The sequence below is a fragment of the Trichomycterus rosablanca genome, chromosome 15 (assembly GCF_030014385.1).
Source record: "Trichomycterus rosablanca isolate fTriRos1 chromosome 15, fTriRos1.hap1, whole genome shotgun sequence".
NCBI classification, from domain to species: domain Eukaryota; kingdom Metazoa; phylum Chordata; class Actinopteri; order Siluriformes; family Trichomycteridae; genus Trichomycterus; species Trichomycterus rosablanca.
Genome location: NC_086002.1, coordinates 31,351,753 through 31,373,695, shown reverse-complemented (window position 1 = coordinate 31,373,695; position 21,943 = coordinate 31,351,753). Strand labels below are relative to the sequence as shown.

The 21,943-nt window shown below is 40.1% G+C and overlaps 2 protein-coding genes across 4 annotated transcripts in view; one reads left to right on the top strand and one right to left on the bottom strand.

The window, feature by feature from the left end:
- Positions 1-920: 920 nt before the first annotated feature.
- On the bottom strand, positions 921-15,382 carry dpy30 (dpy-30 histone methyltransferase complex regulatory subunit). The gene is made up of 5 exons (XM_063010298.1): positions 15,317-15,382; positions 2,553-2,593; positions 2,412-2,459; positions 2,169-2,320; positions 921-1,221 (listed from the first exon to the last, which is right to left on the bottom strand). Exons 1-5 carry the CDS (start codon positions 15,324-15,326, stop codon positions 1,149-1,151), a joined length of 324 nt encoding a protein of 107 aa, XP_062866368.1. The 5' UTR covers positions 15,327-15,382; the 3' UTR covers positions 921-1,148.
- Positions 15,383-20,012: 4,630 nt separating this feature from the next.
- Positions 20,013-21,943, top strand: part of spast (spastin) — a 31,060-nt gene continuing 29,129 nt past the window's right edge. For 2 of the 3 annotated variants that reach the window (XM_063009917.1, XM_063009916.1), the window contains exon 1: positions 20,013-20,510. In XM_063009917.1, the coding sequence (XP_062865987.1) occupies positions 20,135-20,510 (376 nt within the window). In that variant the 5' untranslated portion in view covers positions 20,013-20,134. The remainder of the gene's footprint in view (positions 20,511-21,943) is intronic. The other variant, XM_063009918.1, reaches the window with a different exon arrangement.

Genomic DNA, 21,943 nt, shown 5'->3' with positions numbered 1-21,943 from the left:
GGGTGTGTGTAAGAGAGTCGGCAGCGATGGGGCTTGAACCGACAACCTTCTGATTACTAGTCCTGTACCTGGAAATGGGGGGGGGCCCAGACAGACGACAGACGGATGTTTTGTATTGTACGGACTGCGTGTGCAAGAGAGTCAGCTGTACCCCAGACACCAGCAGAGGGTCAAGGGCCTTGCTCAGGGGCCCAACTGTGGTGGGGCTTGAACCGGCAACCTTCTGATGACTAGTGCGGTACCGGTACGCTCCGCTATCGGCCGGCCGGCCGGGCGCCCACACAGACACACCGCCGTCCGCGTGTCTTTAGGGGGGGTTGGGACCTATCCCAGCTTTTCAATGGGCGCAAGGCACACAGTAACACCCCGGACTGGGCGCACACACACACACACACCCATAGGGCAATTCAGTGTCTGTTATTAACCCGACTGTGAAAGGAAACCCACGCAGACACGGGGAGAACATGCAAACGCCCCACCCCGGGGGGTCGAACCCAGGACCTTCTTGCCGCCCCGTTCAAATACGGGCGGCGGCGGCGGTGGGGGGGGGGGATGAAATGAAATAGTACTATTATGAAATCGATTCTCCAGGATGTTCGGTACCCCGGTCGGGGTAACCTCGAGGTTAAAGCGTGCGCTCACTTTGTTGCCGACCGTCCTCTTCCTCTTTTACCTCCCGCCCTCTCTGAGCATAGGAGACTGACCGAACGTACAGTAGAACTAGCATTTTAAGTGACCTCTGGTCATTCTAATCCGTCATCATATCCATATCCGGTTGTATTATTCTTTCACGTCGGACTGAAAGCTCCGATGAATCTGATCCGCACAGCGAACTGACCCGGAGCGCGAAAGCTTTATACTGAAGAAGAAAAATGACGTCTAGATCTATATTTTCTAGATCAGGGTAGGAATTATGATCGTGTGTGTGTGTGTGTGTGTGTGTGTGTGTGTGTGTGTGTGTGTGTGTGTATCGACCGTGACGTTACAAATCTGACAATAAAGCCTGACGTGGTTTGGAAACACTTTATTCGAACTTTGTTTTTACAAAAACTAACACACAGTATCGAGCGAAATCTCAAACGAAATAAAAAAAACTCTCTCGCCGGAGCAGCTTCACCGGCGGCGGCGGCGTCGGCGGGGGCGTCGGCTCAACCCCGGTCCTCGAACTGCGACTTGTTCTTCAGGAGGAACGTGGCTAAGAACTCGATCGGATTCGGGGGCCTTGAGGGGAGAGAACAGAAGGAGGTCGGATGAATAAGCGCCCGGTATCGTCGAGTTAACCCATCGTGGACGCGCAGTTGGCGCCGCTTCTCGTCACCTACCAGGGTCGGGTTCGTACACGGAGACACGCTAAGCTCCGTGGAACTGACCCCCCCCCCCCCCCCCCACATGGCCAAACAGGTTTTCTGATCTTCATGCCCTCAGGCGCCTCGGTCCCGAGACCCCGCCCACTTAATCCGGTCATTTCCCCGCCCGGCAGACACGGTGGCCGATTTGTGTCCTCTGCGGGCACCGCCGGTCGCTAGATGGCGCCCAGGAATCCGTCTTTAATAGCCAGAATTTCGTCTCTAATCCGGCCGTGTCCGATTTGCGCCGCTTCTCGTCACCTACCAGGGTCGGGTTCGTACACGGAGACACGCTAAGCTCCGTGGAACTGACCCCCCCCTACATTCCCCCCCCCCACGTATCCAATTTGCGCCGCTTCTCGTCACCTACCAGGGTCGGGTTCGTACACGGAGACACGCTAAGCTCCGTGGAACTGACCCCCCCCCCTTACATTTTTCCCCCCCCACATGGCCAAACAGGTTTTCTGATCTTCATTCCCTCAGGCGCCTCGGTCCTCTAACCAGGGTTCTTAGACGGCGTTCGAAGACCCCGCCCACTCAATCCGGTCATTTCCCCGCCCGGCAGACAGCAGCCACCGCCAGCTGTGCCCTGGAACGTCCCGCTGCGCCACCTGGGCGCCCTTGCCGATCTTCCTAGACCTGTCGAGCCTTTGTGAGCAGCTCCTTAGTTTACGCTTCTCGGTTTACAAGCGTTTAGGAGCTTCACAGCTGAAGCGAAGACAGGCCGGTTATCGAGTCTCGACGGTTTACTCGTGCTGTAACCCGACTTTAGGTCCTACGGACCAGGACCGACCCGGGACTCGTCCGCGTGACGCTACCCACCGTTCCTTGGCGAGCACGGACAGCCCCTGGAGTAGGATCGGCACCACCGTCTGATCCAGGTACGCCCGCGTGGGGAGAGTCTGTAGGGTCTGAAGATCCACCTTCTGTTTGGGCACCTTGTCGGCGCTCGCCCTCTCGCCCTCCGCTATTCTCTGTAAGCAGACGCGCACGCACGTACGGTTACGTCATCAACACCGCTGAAAGTAAGGTAAGGTAAGGTAAGGAAGACGCGTCGTCCGGTACCTGGACGTTCTCCGTGAGGCCGTACTCGGAATGAGGATTCTCCGCCACCTGAAACAGAGGAGGAGGAATCGGAGAGATCAGAACGGCGGCGTGACTGGATCTAAGGTTCTGAAATGTCAGCAGAATGTTAGTGTCACTCACCGGGGTGTGTCCTTCCATGTTCTGATCGGCATCTGTGTGATCTGTAAGCGCACACACACACACACAAGATCGGTCAAACATCACCGCACGCGGAATTCGATTTCGAACCGCTTCCATACTTGTTTTTTTTAAGCGTGAAGCGTGACGTCATCTGTGGGCGTGTCAAGCCGTAGAGGTTCGGGTGCTTTCGCATGAGAAGCTGCTAAACCAGTTCACGGAACTTGCAAATTACTTAATTGATCTGGATTTTAGAGCTATATGATTCGATATATTATTGCTTCATAATGACAAAGATGAGGCGGCTTTAAGACCAATGAAATGCGCGTTTAGTGTTAAATACAGAACAGAGCAGGGATGCGCGTCTTTTCTCTATTAAAAAAAAAGGTTTAAAGCCGCTCGGGTGGCGCAGCGGTAAAAGACCCGCGCTGCAACCAGGGCTGGATTTCGAAGGAGCGTGGTTTCGAGTCCGGCTCTGCCTTCACGGTCGAGGCTGGGCGGCTATGGACAACGATTGGCCGGTTGTCCGGGTGGGGGGCGGGACTCGAGACCGTCGGGGACGCTCTCTCAGGAACGGGGCGGTGGCGCCCTCTGCTGGCCGGTCGGTGGCGCCTGCATGGAGACGGGAGGGGGGTGCGATCCTCCGTGCACGGTGCTCTGCCACGCTGCACTCGTCAAGTGTGGGTGATAAGACGGTCGATTGGCTGTTGTGTCACCTGATGTGGTTTAGAGAGGATCTGAGTGGGGTAGCGATGTTCCCGACGTTACCGATGTTGCACTAATACACAGAGCAGAGCAAATCTAGCCCGGTTATCGCGCCACTATTAACTATCTATTTAGTAGGTATAATACACATAACAATATATACTACATTTTAAATTATTATTCGTTTCAATACATTTTTATTCAACGAAAAAATGCATTTATAAAACGGATAGTTCCGGTCCTAAAATCTGATTGGCTGAGCCGCGTTCGAAGCCGTTGTAAAATCCCCGATAAACGCACACCTATGACCGCCTCACATCGTCCCATATTAATACGCCACTGAATACAAAAGTTAATGTTATTTTCGCCCTCATGTTGCCTAGCAACACTGTTAATCGGATTACCTTGCGTCGCGGAAGAACGCTCTATTAAAGCAATAAGCCACGAGAGGCCGTGCGTTACTGTGATTTTAGCTCGGGGATGACGTTTTTGGCCTAAAACTTCGTTCCCCGTGCTAAAATCGTAACAGTAACGCACGGTCTCGAGTGGTTTATTGCTTTTATAAAACGGCGGTCAACATAAAATATAATAAATACAACAATGTTTAATTCATAAATGTATTTATCGTGTATAAACTTACAATAAAGCATTCTTCCGCGACGCAAAATAGTTCGATTAACAGTGTTGCTAGGCAACATGAGGGCGAAAATAACATTAACTTTCTCTATTCAGTGGCGTATTAATATGGGATGATGTGAGGCGGTCCTAGGTGTGCGTTTATCGGGGATTTTACAACGGCTTCGAACGCGGCTCAGCCAATCAGATTTTAGGACCGGAACTATCCGTTTTATAAATGTAAGTTTATACACGATAAATACATTTATGATTAAAAATTTTTGTATTTATTGTATTTTATGTTGACCGCCGTTTTATAAAAGCAATAAGCCACTCGAGACCGTGCGTTACTGTTACGATTTTAGCACGGGGAAAGAAGTTTTAGGCGCTCCGCTTCGCGTCGTACCAAAAACGTCGTCCCCGAGCTAAAATCACAGTAACGCACGGCCTCTCGTGGCTTATTGCTTTAATAAATCATTCCAGCAAGCCAGCAAGAGAATATTTGCAGGCTGCACTGCCATATTAACCCTCATTAAGTGTTTTAGTACGCCGAGGCTGTTTGAATATGGTCTAAATTACAAGTATTTTATTGAGTGTGAACTCAATTTAATCATTAATAAACTTGCCTATAATTCCTGTTGCCATTGTTTACAAAAAAAAAAAAAAGAGAGAAGGAAGAAAGACAAAACGTGAACACCGCGGTGATGCGGTTGCTTGGCACGCCCTGCGGTTGGCTGGTCTATACCGCGATATTTCAAAATTGCGGTTAGCGCGACAGCCCTACCTTACAGTACAGCAGTACACACCACAGAGCACTCATAACCAGTATTATACAACAGGTAGTTCCGACCGTACACTCTGATTGGTTGAGAAGCGTTCTAGCCGTGCTGATATTGGTGATAACGGCACGCGGCCTTTTCACACCACAACTGTATCACTCCGCTGACGCGTTGCCATTAACGACGAGCTTCATGCACACACACGCGCACACGGGCGACACCGACTTTATTCCCGATCGCTTTTTAAATCCGTTATCTGATAGACAATCTAGTGCACTATGTAGGGAACATGAATCAATTGTCTAATATACTATCTAGTGCACTATGTAGGGAACATAAATCAATTGTCTAATATACTATCTAGTGCACTATGTAGGGAACATAAATCAATTGTCTAATATACTATCTAGTGCACTATGTAGGGAACATAAATCAATTGTCTAATTCACTATCTAGTGCACTATGTAGGGAACATGAATGCGTTATCTGATATACAATCTAGTGCACTATGTAGGGAACATAAATCAATTGTCTAATTCACTGTCTAGTGCACTATGTAGGGAACATAAATCAATTGTCTAATATACTATCTAGTGCACTATGTAGGGAACATAAATCAATTGTCTAATATACTATCTAGTGCACTATGTAGGGAACATAAATCAATTGTCCAATATACTATCTAGTGCACTATGTAGAGAACATAAATCAATTGTCTAATATACTATCTAGTGCACTATGTAGGGAACATAAATCAATTGTCTAATTCACTATCTAGTGCACTATGTAGGGAACATAAATCAATTGTCTAATTCACTATCTAGTGCACTATGTAGGGAACATAAATCAATTGTCTAATTCACTATCTAGTGCACTATGTAGGGAACATAAATCAATTGTCTAATTCACTATCTAGTGCACTATGTAGGGAACATAAATCAATTGTCTAATTCACTATCTAGTGCCCTATGTAGGGAACATAAATCAATTGTCTAATATACTATCTAGTGCACTATGTAGGGAACATAAATCAATTGTCTAATATACTATCTAGTGCACTATGTAGGGAACATAAATCAATTGTCTAATTCACTATCTAGTGCACTATGTAGGGAACATGAATGCGTTATCTGATATACAATCTAGTGCACTATGTAGGGAACATAAATCAATTGTCTAATTCACTATCTAGTGCACTATGTAGGGAACATAACTCAATTGTCTAATATACAATCTAGTGCACTATGTAGGGAACATAAATCAATTGTCTAATATACTATCTAGTGCACTATGTAGGGAACATAAATCAATTGTCTAATTCACTATCTAGTGCACTATGTAGGGAACATGAATGCGTTATCTGATATACAATCTAGTGCACTGTGTAGGGAACATAAATTAATTGTCTAATATATTGTATAGTGCACTATGTAGTGAACATGAATGCGTTATCTGATACACAATCTAGTGCACTATGTAGGGAACATAAATTAATTGTCTAATATATTGTATAGTGCACTATGTAGTGAACATGAATGCGTTATCTGATACACAATCTAGTGCACTATGTAGGGAACATGAATTAATTGTCTAATATATTGTATAGTGCACTATGTAGTGAACATGAATGCGTTATCTGATACACAATCTAGTGCACTATGTAGGGAACATAAATTAATTGTCTAATATATTGTATAGTGCACTATGTAGGGAACATAAATTAATTGTCTAATTCACTATCTAGTGCCCTATGTAGGGAACATAAATCAATTGTCTAATATACTATCTAGTGCACTATGTAGGGAACATAAATCAATTGTCTAATATACTATCTAGTGCACTATGTAGGGAACATAAATCAATTGTCTAATTCACTATCTAGTGCACTATGTAGGGAACATGAATGCGTTATCTGATATACAATCTAGTGCACTATGTAGGGAACATAAATCAATTGTCTAATTCACTATCTAGTGCACTATGTAGGGAACATAAATCAATTGTCTAATATACTATCTAGTGCACTATGTAGGGAACATAAATCAATTGTCCAATATACTATCTAGTGCACTATGTAGAGAACATAAATCAATTGTCTAATATACTATCTAGTGCACTATGTAGGGAACATAAATCAATTGTCTAATATACTATCTAGTGCACTATGTAGGGAACATAAATCAATTGTCTAATTCACTATCTAGTGCACTATGTAGGGAACATAAATCAATTGTCTAATTCACTATCTAGTGCACTATGTAGGGAACATAAATCAATTGTCTAATTCACTATCTAGTGCACTATGTAGGGAACATAAATCAATTGTCTAATTCACTATCTAGTGCACTATGTAGGGAACATAAATCAATTGTCTAATATATTGTATAGTGCACTATGTAGTGAACATGAATGCGTTATCTGATACACAATCTAGTGCACTATGTAGGGAACATAAATTAATTGTCTAATATATTGTATAGTGCACTATGTAGGGAACATAAATTAATTGTCTAATTCACTATCTAGTGCACTATGTAGGAACATAAATCAATTGTCTGATATACAATCTAGTGCACTATGTAGGGAACATAAATCAATTGTCTAATTCACTGTCTAGTGCACTATGTAGGGAATATAACTCAATTGTCTAATATACTATCTAGTGCACTATGTAGGGAACATAAATCAATTGTCTAATAAACTATCTAGTGCACTATGTAGGGAACATAAATTAATTGTCTAATATATTGTATAGTGCACTATGTAGGGAACATAAATTAATTGTCTAATTCACTATCTAGTGCACTATGTAGGAACATAAATCAATTGTCTGATATACAATCTAGTGCACTATGTAGGGAACATAAATCAATTGTCTGATATACAATCTAGTGCACTATGTAGGGAACATGAATGCGTTATCTGATATACAATCTAGTGCACTGTGTAGGGAACATAAATTAATTGTCTAATATATTGTATAGTGCACTATGTAGTGAACATGAATGCGTTATCTGATACACAATCTAGTGCACTATGTAGGGAACATAAATTAATTGTCTAATATATTGTATAGTGCACTATGTAGGGAACATAAATTAATTGTCTAATTCACTATCTAGTGCACTATGTAGGAACATAAATCAATTGTCTGATATACAATCTAGTGCACTATGTAGGGAACATAAATCAATTGTCTAATTCACTGTCTAGTGCACTATGTAGGGAATATAACTCAATTGTCTAATATACTATCTAGTGCACTATGTAGGGAACATAAATCAATTGTCTAATAAACTATCTAGTGCACTATGTAGGGAACATAAATTAATTGTCTAATATATTGTATAGTGCACTATGTAGGGAACATAAATTAATTGTCTAATTCACTATCTAGTGCACTATGTAGGAACATAAATCAATTGTCTGATATACAATCTAGTGCACTATGTAGGGAACATAAATCAATTGTCTGATATACAATCTAGTGCACTATGTAGGGAACATGAATGCGTTATCTGATATACAATCTAGTGCACTATGTAGGGAACATAAATCAATTGTCTAATTCACTATCTAGTGCACTATGTAGGGAACATAATTCAATTGTCTAATATACTATCTAGTGCACTATGTAGGGAACATAAATCAATTGTCTAATATACTATCTAGTGCACTATGTAGGGAACATAAATCAATTGTCTAATTCACTATCTAGTGCACTATGTAGGGAACATAAATTAATTGTCTAATATATTGTCTAGTGCACTATGTAGTGGACATGAATGCGTTATCTGATACACAATCTAGTGCACTGTGTAGTGGACATGAATGCGTTATCTGATACATAATCTAGTGCACTATGTAGTGAACATGAATGCGTTATCTGATATACAATCTAGTGCACTGTGTAGGGAACATAAATTAATTGTCTAATATATTGTCTAGTGCACTATGTAGTGAACATGAATGCGTTATCTGATATACAATCTAGTGCACTATGTAGGAACATAAATTAATTGTCTAATATATTGTATAGTGCACTATGTAGTGAACATGAATGCGTTATCTGATATACAATCTAGTGCACTGTGTAGAGAACATAAATTAATTGTCTAATATATTGTATAGTGCACTATGTAGTGAACATGAATGCGTTATCTGATATACTATCTAGTGCACTGTGTAGGGAACATAAATTAATTGTCTAATATATTGTATAGTGCACTATGTAGTGAACATGAATGCGTTATCTGATATACTATCTAGTGCACTGTGTAGGGAACATAAATTAATTGTCTAATATATTGTATAGTGCACTATGTAGGGAACATAAATTAATTGTCTAATTCACTATCTAGTGCACTATGTAGGAACATAAATCAATTGTCTGATATACAATCTAGTGCACTATGTAGGGAACATGAATGCGTTATCTGATATACAATCTAGTGCACTATGTAGGGAACATAAATCAATTGTCTAATTCACTATCTAGTGCACTATGTAGGGAACATAAATTAATTGTCTAATATATTGTCTAGTGCACTATGTAGTGAACATGAATGCGTTATCTGATATACTATCTAGTGCACTGTGTAGGGAACATAAATTAATTGTCTAATATATTGTATAGTGCACTATGTAGGGAACATAAATTAATTGTCTAATTCACTATCTAGTGCACTATGTAGGAACATAAATCAATTGTCTGATATACAATCTAGTGCACTATGTAGGGAACATGAATGCGTTATCTGATATACAATCTAGTGCACTATGTAGGGAACATAAATCAATTGTCTAATTCACTATCTAGTGCACTATGTAGGGAACATAAATTAATTGTCTAATATATTGTCTAGTGCACTATGTAGTGGACATGAATGCGTTATCTGATACACAATCTAGTGCACTGTGTAGTGGACATGAATGCGTTATCTGATACACAATCTAGTGCACTGTGTAGGGAACATAAATTAATTGTCTAATATATTGTATAGTGCACTATGTAGTGAACATGAATGCGTTATCTGATACACAATCTAGTGCACTATGTAGGGAACATAAATTAATTGTCTAATATATTGTATAGTGCACTATGTAGTGAACATGAATGCGTTATCTGATACACAATCTAGTGCACTATGTAGGGAACATAAATTAATTGTCTAATATATTGTATAGTGCACTATGTAGTGAACATGAATGCGTTATCTGATACACAATCTAGTGCACTATGTAGGGAACATAAATTAATTGTCTAATATATTGTATAGTGCACTATGTAGTGAACATGAATGCGTTATCTGATACACAATCTAGTGCACTATGTAGGGAACATAAATTAATTGTCTAATATATTGTATAGTGCACTATGTAGGGAACATAAATTAATTGTCTAATTCACTATCTAGTGCACTATGTAGGGAACATAAATTAATTGTCTAATATATTGTATAGTGCACTATGTAGGGAACATAAATTAATTGTCTAATTCACTATCTAGTGCACTATGTAGGAACATAAATCAATTGTCTGATATACAATCTAGTGCACTATGTAGGGAACATAAATCAATTGTCTAATTCACTGTCTAGTGCACTATGTAGGGAATATAACTCAATTGTCTAATATACTATCTAGTGCACTATGTAGGGAACATAAATCAATTGTCTAATATACTATCTAGTGCACTATGTAGGGAACAAATCAATTGTCTAATATACTATCTAGTGCACTATGTAGGGAACATAAATCAATTGTCTAATAAACTATCTAGTGCACTATGTAGGGAACATAAATCAATTGTCTAATTCACTATCTAGTGCACTATGTAGGGAACATAAATCAATTGTCTAATTCACTATCTAGTGCACTATGTAGGGAACATGAATGCGTTATCTGATATACAATCTAGTGCACTATGTAGGGAACATAAATCAATTGTCCAATATACTATCTAGTGCACTATGTAGTGAACATAAATCAATTGTCCAATATACTATCTAGTGCACTATGTAGGGAACATAAATCAATTGTCTAATATACTATCTAGTGCACTATGTAGGGAACATAAATCAATTGTCTAATATACTATCTAGTGCACTATGTAGGGAACATAAATCAATTGTCTAATATACTATCTAGTGCACTATGTAGGGAACATAAATCAATTGTCCAATATACTATCTAGTGCACTATGTAGGGAACAGAAATCAATTGTCCAATATACTATCTAGTGCACTATGTAGGGAACATAAATCAATTGTCCAATATACTATCTAGTGCACTATGTAGGGAACATAAATCAATTGTCTAATATACTATCTAGTGCACTATGTAGGGAACTTAAATCAATTGTCTAATATACTGTCTAGTGCACTATGTAGGGAACATAAATCAATTGTCCAATATACTATCTAGTGCACTATGTAGGGAACATGAATCAATTGTCCAATATACTATCTAGTGCACTAAGTAGGGAACATAAATCAATTGTCTAATATACTATCTAGTGCACTATGTAGGGAACATAAATCAATTGTCTAATATACTATCTAGTGCACTATGTAGGGAACATAAATCAATTGTCCAATATACTATCTAGTGCACTATGTAGGGAACATAAATCAATTGTCTAATATACTATCTAGTGCACTATGTAGGGAACATAAATCAATTGTCTAATATACTATCTAGTGCACTATGTAGGGAACATAAATCAATTGTCTAATATACTATCTAGTGCACTATGTAGGGAACATAAATCAATTGTCTAATATACTATCTAGTGCACTATGTAGGGAACATAAATCAATTGTCCAATATACTATCTAGTGCACTATGTAGGGAACATAAATCAATTGTCTAATATACTATCTAGTGCACTATGTAGGGAACATAAATCAATTGTCTAATATACTATCTAGTGCACTATGTAGGGAACATAAATCAATTGTCTAATATACTATCTAGTGCACTATGTAGGGAACATAAATCAATTGTCTAATATACTATCTAGTGCACTATGTAGGGAACATAAATCAATTGTCCAATATACTATCTAGTGCACTATGTAGGGAACATGAATCAATTGTCTAATATACTATCTAGTGCACTATGTAGGGAACATAAATCAATTGTCTAATATACTATCTAGTGCACTATGTAGGGAACATAAATCAATTGTCTAATATACTATCTAGTGCACTATGTAGGGAACATAAATCAATTGTCCAATATACTATCTAGTGCACTATGTAGGGAACATAAATCAATTGTCTAATATACTATCTAGTGCACTATGTAGGGAACATAAATCAATTGTCTAATATACTATCTAGTGCACTATGTAGTGAACATAAATCAATTGTCCAATATACTATCTAGTGCACTATGTAGGGAACATAAATCAATTGTCTAATATACTATCTAGTGCACTATGTAGGGAACATAAATCAATTGTCTAATATACTATCTAGTGCACTATGTAGGGAACATAAATTAATTGTCTAATTCACAATCTAGTGCACTATGTAGGGAACATAAATTAATTGTCTAATATACTATCTAGTGCACTATGTAGGGAACATAAATCAATTGTCTAATATACTATCTAGTGCACTATGTAGTGGACATGAATCAATTGTCCAATATACTATCTAGTGCACTATGTAGGGAACATAAATCAATTGTCCAATATACTATCTAGTGCACTATGTAGGGAACATAAATCAATTGTCCAATATACTATCTAGTGCACTATGTAGGGAACATAAATCAATTGTCCAATATACTATCTAGTGCACTATGTAGGGAACATAAATCAATTGTCTAATATACTGTCTAGTGCACTATGTAGGGAACATAAATCAATTGTCTAATTCACTATGTAGGGAACATAAATGAATTGTCTAATTCACAATCTAGTGCACTATGTAGGGAACATAAATCAATTGTCTAATATACTATCTAGTGCACTATGTAGGGAACATAAATCAATTGTCTAATATACTATCTAGTGCACTATGTAGGGAACATAAATCAATTGTCCAATATACTATCTAGTGCACTATGTAGGGAACATAAATCAATTGTCCAATATACTATCTAGTGCACTATGTAGGGAACATAAATCAATTGTCCAATATACTATCTAGTGCACTATGTAGGGAACATAAATCAATTGTCCAATATACTATCTAGTGCACTATGTAGGGAACATAAATCAATTGTCTAATATACTATCTAGTGCACTATGTAGGGAACATAAATCAATTGTCTAATTCACTATGTAGGGAACATAAATGAATTGTCTAATTCACAATCTAGTGCACTATGTAGGGAACATAAATCAATTGTCTAATATACTATCTAGTGCACTATGTAGGGAACATAAATCAATTGTCTAATATACTATCTAGTGCACTATGTAGGGAACATAAATCAATTGTCCAATATACTATCTAGTGCACTATGTAGGGAACATAAATCAATTGTCCAATATACTATCTAGTGCACTATGTAGGGAACATAAATCAATTGTCCAATATACTATCTAGTGCACTATGTAGGGAACATAAATCAATTGTCCAATATACTATCTAGTGCACTATGTAGGGAACATAAATCAATTGTCTAATATATTGTCTAGTGCACTGTGTAGTGAACATGAATGCGTTATCTGATTCACAATCTAGTGCACTATGTAGGGAACATAAATCAATTGTCTAATTCACTATCTAGTGCACTATGTAGGGAACATAAATTAATTGTCTAATTCACAATCTAGTGCACTATGTAGGGAACATAAATCAATTGTCTAATTCACTATCTAGTGCACTATGTAGGGAACATAAATTAATTGTCTAATTCACAATCTAGTGCACTATGTAGGGAACATAAATCAATTGTCTAATTCACTATCTAGTGCACTATGTAGGGAACATGAATCAATTGTCTAATATACTATCTAGTGCACTATGTAGGGAACATAAATTAATTGTCTAATATACTATCTAGTGCACAATGTAGGGAACATAAATCAATTGTCTAATATACTATCTAGTGCACTATGTAGGGAACATGAATCAATTGTCTAATATACTATCTAGTGCACTATGTAGGGAACATAAATTAATTGTCTAATATATTGTCTAGTGCACTATGTAGTGAACATGAATGTGTTATCTGATACACAATCTAGTGCACTATGTAGGGAACATAAATTAATTGTCTAATATACTATCTAGTGCACTATGTAGGGAACATAAATTAATTGTCTAATATATTATCTAGTGCACTATGTAGTGAACATGAATGTGTTATCTGATACACAATCTAGTGCACTATGTAGTGAACATGAATGTGTTTGTAACGTGAACAGTTAGCTTAATAGCCCAGTTAGTTCGTTTTTTATTTCTTTTTTTCCCTTCGGAGGTTCTTGCTTTCTTCTTCTTCTTGTTCTTCTTACCTCCCTGAAATGAGTTTTTGTAACTTGGGATTTCTGCTTTGTAGTGTTAAACTATATATTGGTTGTGGAACTACTTTTTGGCGGAAGGTTTTGTCAATATTAAAGCATATTTATTATGAAATTCAGGGCTTCTTTGATTTATTTTCTTTCTTTATTTTGTAAAAACTGTTGTCTAAAAGCAATAGAACACTCGAGGTCGTGTGTTATCACGAATAACATCACGGCTGTGATGATCTACGCTACTCGCCTTCGGCTCGTGCCTGCGACCGCATCACAGCCGTGATGTTATAACACACTCCCTCTCGTGTTCTATTGCTTAAATAACAGAAGAATGTAGCGCTTCTGTGTCGTACTTTTATTGAGTGCGTTGAACCACGTGAATGGTTCTCAGCACCCTGAGCTGCATAACACAAGTTTAAAAGTGAAACCAGCTGACCACAGACACGCGTGGACCGTTTAGAGTGGATTTGATGGTTATTTCACAAAAAGAATGAACATCCCAACGACAGCACAAATCTGGATCTTGGCGTTAGTGTGCATATGTGTGGCTCGGACTAGTAATCGATCGCTGGTCGACCCTCAGTGGACCTGTTGGACCCCTGAGCGTGACCCTTAACCCTAAAATGGCTTGGATTGTATATAGTCACAAATATAAGTCGGTTATAAGTTCACATGGTGTCTATATACTTTTGCCATACAGCTGGGCATCATTTCTACTAGTTAGAGGACTAGTTAGAGGACTAGTTTAATGTTCTGTGGTTAGAACCAGGCCTGAAAGCTTCGTTTAAACACAACAATGAAGTAAAAGTATCAGAAGTGTTCAGCCTGAAGGATGGAGAGGAATATAACGTATTTTAAAGCTTGTTTGTTTGCATTACATATTATTTATGCAGCTTTTGATTGTTTATTTGCAACGCGTCCGTTTTATTTTGTTTTCATTCGTTAGCTCCTCTGTTGTCTTAGCAACCGGTAGCTAATGCTAACTAGCCGCGGCTCGATGGCGGGACACGGATTTACGTTAGCATCCGAGCTAACCGCAAAGCCGTGCAAAATACACAAAGCGCTTCAAATTTAGTCGTCTAGTCACATTAAGAACACGCACGACAAACACTAAACATTATTTTAATTTAAAAACAAGCGCAATAGTGATGAGAACACGTTTAAAAACGAGAATTATTAGAGACCGAACTCACCGTCTGCCATGTCTGTTAGGGGTTTCTGCGCAAACGCTGCGCAAACGCTACGCAAACCGCTCCGCAACCTCTCACAGGCGCTGAGGTAAACACTACGCAGGCTGCGTAAATGTTACGCCAAGTCCAACTGCCCCCTAAAACCGTCCAGGACCGAATCTAAAAATGCACTTAAATTACTTTAAATTTGCATTTTCTCGAATTTAATACAGTTAGTTTACATTACAAATCATATAATTAGCATTACAGTTGTGAAAAACGTGCACGAATGTCAAATGTGTTCGCATTTTTAACAGTCATTCATAATACGAGGGGTTTCAAAAAGTTTCCGCACTTTTTAAAACTCTATTTATTAAGAATTTTAAAAAGAAAAAAGCAAATCGTATCACTTTTCTACATCGTCACCATCTGATGCAACTTTTTAATGCCGTCAGCAAAAAAACGTGTTTGTTTTCCGCTGCTTTCGCAGCATCATCACATGAACATCTTCTTCCCCTTAAAGCTTCTTTCAGCGTCCAAAAAGGTGGAAATCAGATGGAGCTAAATCCGGACTGTATGCGTCTCTCAGTCTCTCAGACACGACCGATTACTACTCGTCCTACTACGCCCTCACCGCTTGTAATCGAAATATAAAAGTGCGGAAACTCTTTGAAGATCCCTCGTAGATGAACGACGGCTTAAATAAGCTTCTGATCAACAGACCTGCTTACAGTCGTCCGAGCGTGTGCTTAAATATTATGGAAATCTGACCTTTTGTACCTTCTACTGTTTTGCTGATTGTATGATTTATCAACAGGTGTCACGGTCCCAGATAGCAAATTTGATATGGCCCGAATCTGGGCCACGTCCGGCACTTACTTGCAGCCCACATACCACATGGAATGATGGCACAGATGAGGGCCAGATGCGGTTGCCGGAACTCGGCCGTTTTACAGCCATAAAAGGGCCACATCTCAGCCACCTTTAAACCAGCAGGGCCAGAAATGACCCACAACTCAACCACATGTAAAACAACTGGGCTGTTACCATGCCATATCACTGTAAAAAATGTGGTGTTCAAATTACTTTAAAACATTAAGGCAATAGTTTGCATGGATCTTTTTGAGTTGAATTAACTTTCTGTTTTATTAAGTAAATGGAACCTATCTAAGCCACTTAAAATATACTTAAATAAATTATCACAGTATAACTAAAATCACTACGTTGAGTCAACTTAAATATTTTTAAGTTGAATCTACTCAGGTTTTGTAATAAACACAACTAAATAAAGTCAAAATGAAGGACTACAAATTCAAGTTGTACCAACTCATTTTTTAAAGTTCTACCAACATAGAAAGATCCATGCAAACTATTGCCTTAAATTTTTTAAGTAATTCAGCAGCCGGTTGCCTTACATTTTCAAGTCAGCTTAACCTTTAGATTTTTAAGGTTGACTAAACATTTTACTTTTAGTTTACTAAACTGTGTTTTTTTTTTTTTTTTACAAAAAAGCAGTTACTAAATGTTTTTTACAGGCAAAAGTTTTTTACATATCTGAACTGGCAGTTGGTAGCTCAGTGGTTAAGGTACTGGTCTAGATGCTGGTTCAAGCGCCACCACCACTAAGTTGCCACTGTTGGGGCCCTGAGCAGGGCCCTTAAAGCTCAATTGCTTGTATTGTATTCAGCCACAATTGTAAGTCTATTTGAGTAAAAGCATCTGCAAAATGACAAAAATGTAAATGAATATGTTACGCTCTTAACAAGTAGCTATGAAAGAAATTTAAGACAATTTAAGAAAATTTTATTGAAATGTTTATTTGACTTTCACAACAGACATTTATTTTAAGCCATAAACCTGTGCCACTCCAGCAAAAGTATAATTAGCATCAATAAACAAACTGGTTTTCCAGGTAAGCAGAGTCAGGATACAAACACAGCAATGGCCAGGAGCGCCCTTGGTAATGACACAATCTGTAATGTTTCAGTAGTACTTCTGGACTGGGATTGCATTGCATATCAATCTGCAATAAAAAACACAAACAATTTTAAATTAATATATTTACATTTAAACAATATGATGATTTAGCTCTCGTTTAATAATCAATTAAGACAAGCACAGTAAATCAGCTAAAGTTGAAGTATGTAAGCAAAATTCCAATAAATTGACAATAAGCATATTAATGTTTAAAAGTTTGCAACTATAGCTAACTATGAATACCATGAATAAGGCCCTACCTACTGTAATTCACAGTCGTGAAAATCACATCAACTGAGCCGCTTACTTACAATCATACCGCATCATAATTAAGTGTAACAGACTGTTTTGTAATGTGCTGTACCACAGACAAGTTTAGCTTATTAAGCTAACACAGTTAGCCCCAGGCCATTCAAACAAATGGGCATCATTACCCGCTAGCATGTCAGCTAACATCGCTCTCTGTGTACCGAAAATGGTTAAATTGTCACCGACAAGCCCAAATTTGCAAATAGATTACACTTGTGAACCTTTATATAAATTAACAATTTGAAAAGAACTCGCACTCGTCTGCCATACAATATTTGACATTTTGGTTGAGAAAATACGTGAAACTAAAATGCTGTTCCCCTCGTTATTCAGTCAGTTTATTGTTTATGCATTTGTTAAGTTTTAAACATAACTTGTATTATGTTGAATAGCTGAATACCTACCTCAGGGCAGGTCAGGGCAAATTCCAAAACTTCAGGGTCGTCCTCGTCCGTTACAACTCAACTCGGAGAAGTGCGCATGCGCAGTCACAGAACGTAGAGCTTCTGATGCTCTTCTCTTCTTTGCTTCGTTCAGACAACTCAGATATTTTAGTTGGCTCAACTCAAAATTGGTATGATGTTGTACTAAAGCAAAAATAATGCGTTGAAAAAGTTTACAATTTTAAGTTTGTCTAAAATAATGTATTTTTAGGTTGCCCAAACTCAAACATTTGAACAAATGTAACAAACTTTTTTTTTGTTGTTGAACTGGCTTATTATATTATGTTTAATTCACTAATGTGCTGAATCATTTTTTAGAGTATAGAAAGTGGGACATTACCATTTTTAATATAAGAGCCAGTATTACTGGCTCACTTAGTTTGCCAGTGGTGCCATGTCTTTGCCAGATGTGTTTTGGGACATGTGGGCCATATAAGCATTTCCTATATGTGGGCCACTTTTGGCTCATATGCTGTTTGCCGATGCCGGCAGTGAGCCGGCAGTGCCGTAACGTTGCCAGAAGTGGCCCACATCCGTATGCTATCTGGGGTGGCTCGGTGGATAGCACTGTCACCCTACAGCAAGAAGGTCCTGGGTTCTATTCCCAGGTGGAGCGGTCTGAATCCATTCAGTGTGAGTGTGTTTTGATCGGTATTTCAAAAGTCAGTGCTTTGGAGTGGCTCCGGACCTTCCAGGACCCTGACCAGGATAACGTGGTTGTGTGTGTAAGTGTGTTTTGATCGGTGTCTCTAAAGCCAGTGATTTGGAGTGGTTCCGGACCTTCTTGGACCCTGACCAGGATAACGTGGTTGTGTGTGTGTGTGTGTGTGTGTGTGTGTGTGTGTGTGTGTGTGTTTTGATCGGTATTTCAAAAGTCAGTGCTTTGGAGTGGTTCCGGACCTTCTTGGACCCTGACCAGGATAACGTGGTTGTGTGTGTGTGTGTGTTTTGATCAGTCTTTTAAAAGCCAGTGCTTTAGAGTGGTTCTGGACCTTCTTGGACCCTGACCAGGGTAACGTGGTTGTGTGTGTGAGTGTGTTTTGATCAGTCTTTTAAAAGCCAGTGCTTTAGAGTGGTTCTGGACCTTCTTGGACCCTGACCAGGGTAACGTGGTTGTGTGTGTGAGTGTGTTTCGATTGGTCTCTCTAAAGCCAGTGCTTTGGAGTGGCTCTGGACCTTCTTGGACCCTGACCAGGATAATATGTGTGTGTGTGTGTGTGTGTGAGAGAGAGAGAGAGAGAGAGAGAGAGAGAGAGAGTGTTTTGATCGGTATTTCAAAAGCCAGTGCTTTGGAGTGGCTCCGGACCTTCTTGGACCCTGACCAGGGTAACGTGGTTGTGTGTTTAAGTGTGTTTTGATTGGTCTCTCTAAAGCCAGTGCTTTGGAGTGGCTCTGGACCTTCTTGGACCCTGACCAGGATAATATGTGTGTGTGTGTGTGTGTGTGTGTGTGTGTGTGTGTGTGTGTGAGAGAGAGAGAGAGTGTTTTGATCGGTATTTCAAAAGCCAGTGCTTTGGAGTGGCTCCGGACCTTCTTGGACCCTGACCAGGATAACGTGGTTGTGTGTTTAAGTGTGTTTTGATCAGTCTTTTAAAAGCCAGTGCTTTAGAGGGGTTCCGGACCTTCATGGACCCTGACCAGGATAACGTGGTTGTGTGTGTGTGAGTGTGTTTTGATCGGTCTATTTAAAGCCAGTGCTTTGGAGTGGCTCCGGACCTTCTTGGACCCTGACCAGAATAACGTGGTTGTGTGTGTGTGAGCGTGTTTTGATCGGTCTCTCTAAAGCCAGTGAGTGCTTCGGAGTGGCTCCGGACCTTCTAGGACCCTGACCAGGATCACTCGGTTAAAATGTATACTGTATTTACGCTGCCTGCACCCACGTTAAAAAAAACATTAGACCAAGTGCACTTCGTAGTGGCTACGGGATAGTGAATATGGTGCGATTTAGGACGCGACCTCGAGCTGTTATTGCGCATGCGCGCTTCAAAAGCGGAACCCTGTCAGACGGGACCAAACTGTAAACAACACGAATTGACGCCTGGAATTCGTCTATTATAAGCTTAAAATTTAATATATATTTATATTATAAGATGGAAACCTTCATTAAAAGTGAATGAATTCGTTAGAAGGAGAAAGAGTGAGTTATAAGAAGAGAAACGGGGTTCGGTTTGGGCCTGCTCGAGCTGAAGAGTTCACCTGTGATCAGGTGCACCTCCATCATCCTCGTGCTCATCGCTTTTACTATAATATTAATTATTATCATTATATTTTATACGTTTTTTACCCGGTACTGGTGCTGTTTAACATAACCCGGTTTATTACTGAACGCCTGTGTGTGCTGTTATACTGGATTTATAAAGAAGTCTGTATTGGCATGGCTGCCAGAGCTGCGGAGGACCCGGATGATGCAGGGGATTCGATCAGAAAGCATCACAAACAGGCGTTCGAGTCCATCTCGGCAGCTCTGAGAATCGACGAGGATGAGAAAGGTGAGGAATCCAGCATGTTTACACTCAATACGATCATAATCAATCATAATCAGTGATAAACCGGGAGTCTAGAGATCAAACTGACGTTCAAAGCTCTTCTGGTGGTCAGTACACTTGTCACCCCTTGTTACCCCATTCATCGATCGATCGATCGAAAGAAAGAAAACCCCTCACAGGACCTTCAATGACCAGATGAGATGGTGTTGAGGTGATGGAGTTATGTGCGTGCGCTGTTCTGGTATGGGTGTAGCAGGTGCAGCAGTGTTGTTGGGATCCGCGTTCATTCACCAAACTCAAAGAAAGAGCGCCCTTATTTATTATTTGTCATTTCTATATAAACGAAATACGCCGCCCCCGGAGCGGACAACGAGCTGCCCTACTGAGCTGCCCTACTGATAACGAGCTGCCCTAATGATAACGAGCTGCCCTAATGATAACGAGCTGCCCTACTGAGCTGCCCTACTGATAACGAGCTGCCCTAATGATAACGAGCTGCCCTAATGATAACGAGCTGCCCTAATGATAACGAGCTGCCCTACTGAGCTGCCCTAATGATAACGAGCTGCCCTACTGAGCTGCCCTAATGATAACGAGCTGCCCTACTGAGCTGCCCTTCTGAGCTGCCCTAATGATAACGAGCTGCCCTACTGAGCTGCCCTAATGATAACGAGCTGCCCTACTGAGCTGCCCTACTGAGCTGCCCTAATGATAACGAGCTGCCTTAATGATAACGAGCTGCCCTACTGAGCTGCCCTAATGATAACGAGCTGCCCTAATGATAACGAGCTGCCCTACTGAGCTGCCCTAACGAGCTGCCCTAATGATAACGAGCTGCCCTACTGATAACGAGCTGCCCTAATGATAACGAGCTGCCCTACTGAGCTGCCCTAATGATAACGAGCTGCCCTAATGATAACGAGCTGCCCTACTGAGCTGCCCTAATGATAACGAGCTGCCCTAATGATAACGAGCTGCCCTACTGAGCTGCCCTAATGATAACGAGCTGCCCTAATGATAACGAGCTGCCCTACTGAGCTGCCCTAACAAGCTGCCTTAATGATAACGAGCTGCCCTAACGAGTCTCTCTAAGAATCTGCCCCAATGAGCCACCCTAACGATCTGCCCTAATGATAACGAGCTGCCCTAATGATAACGAGCTGCCCTAAAGAGCTGCCCTAACAAGCTGCCTTAATGATAACGAGCTGCCCTAACGAGTCTCTCTAAGAATCTGCCCCAATGAGCCACCCTAACGATCTGCCCTAATGATAACGAGCTGCCCTACTGAGCTGCCCTAACGAGCTGCCCTAATGATAACGAGCTGCCCTACTGAGCTGCCCTAACGAGCTGCCCTAATGATAACGAGCTGCCCTACTGAGCTGCCCTAACGAGCTGCCCTAATGATAACGAGCTGCCCTAACGAGCTGCCCTAACAA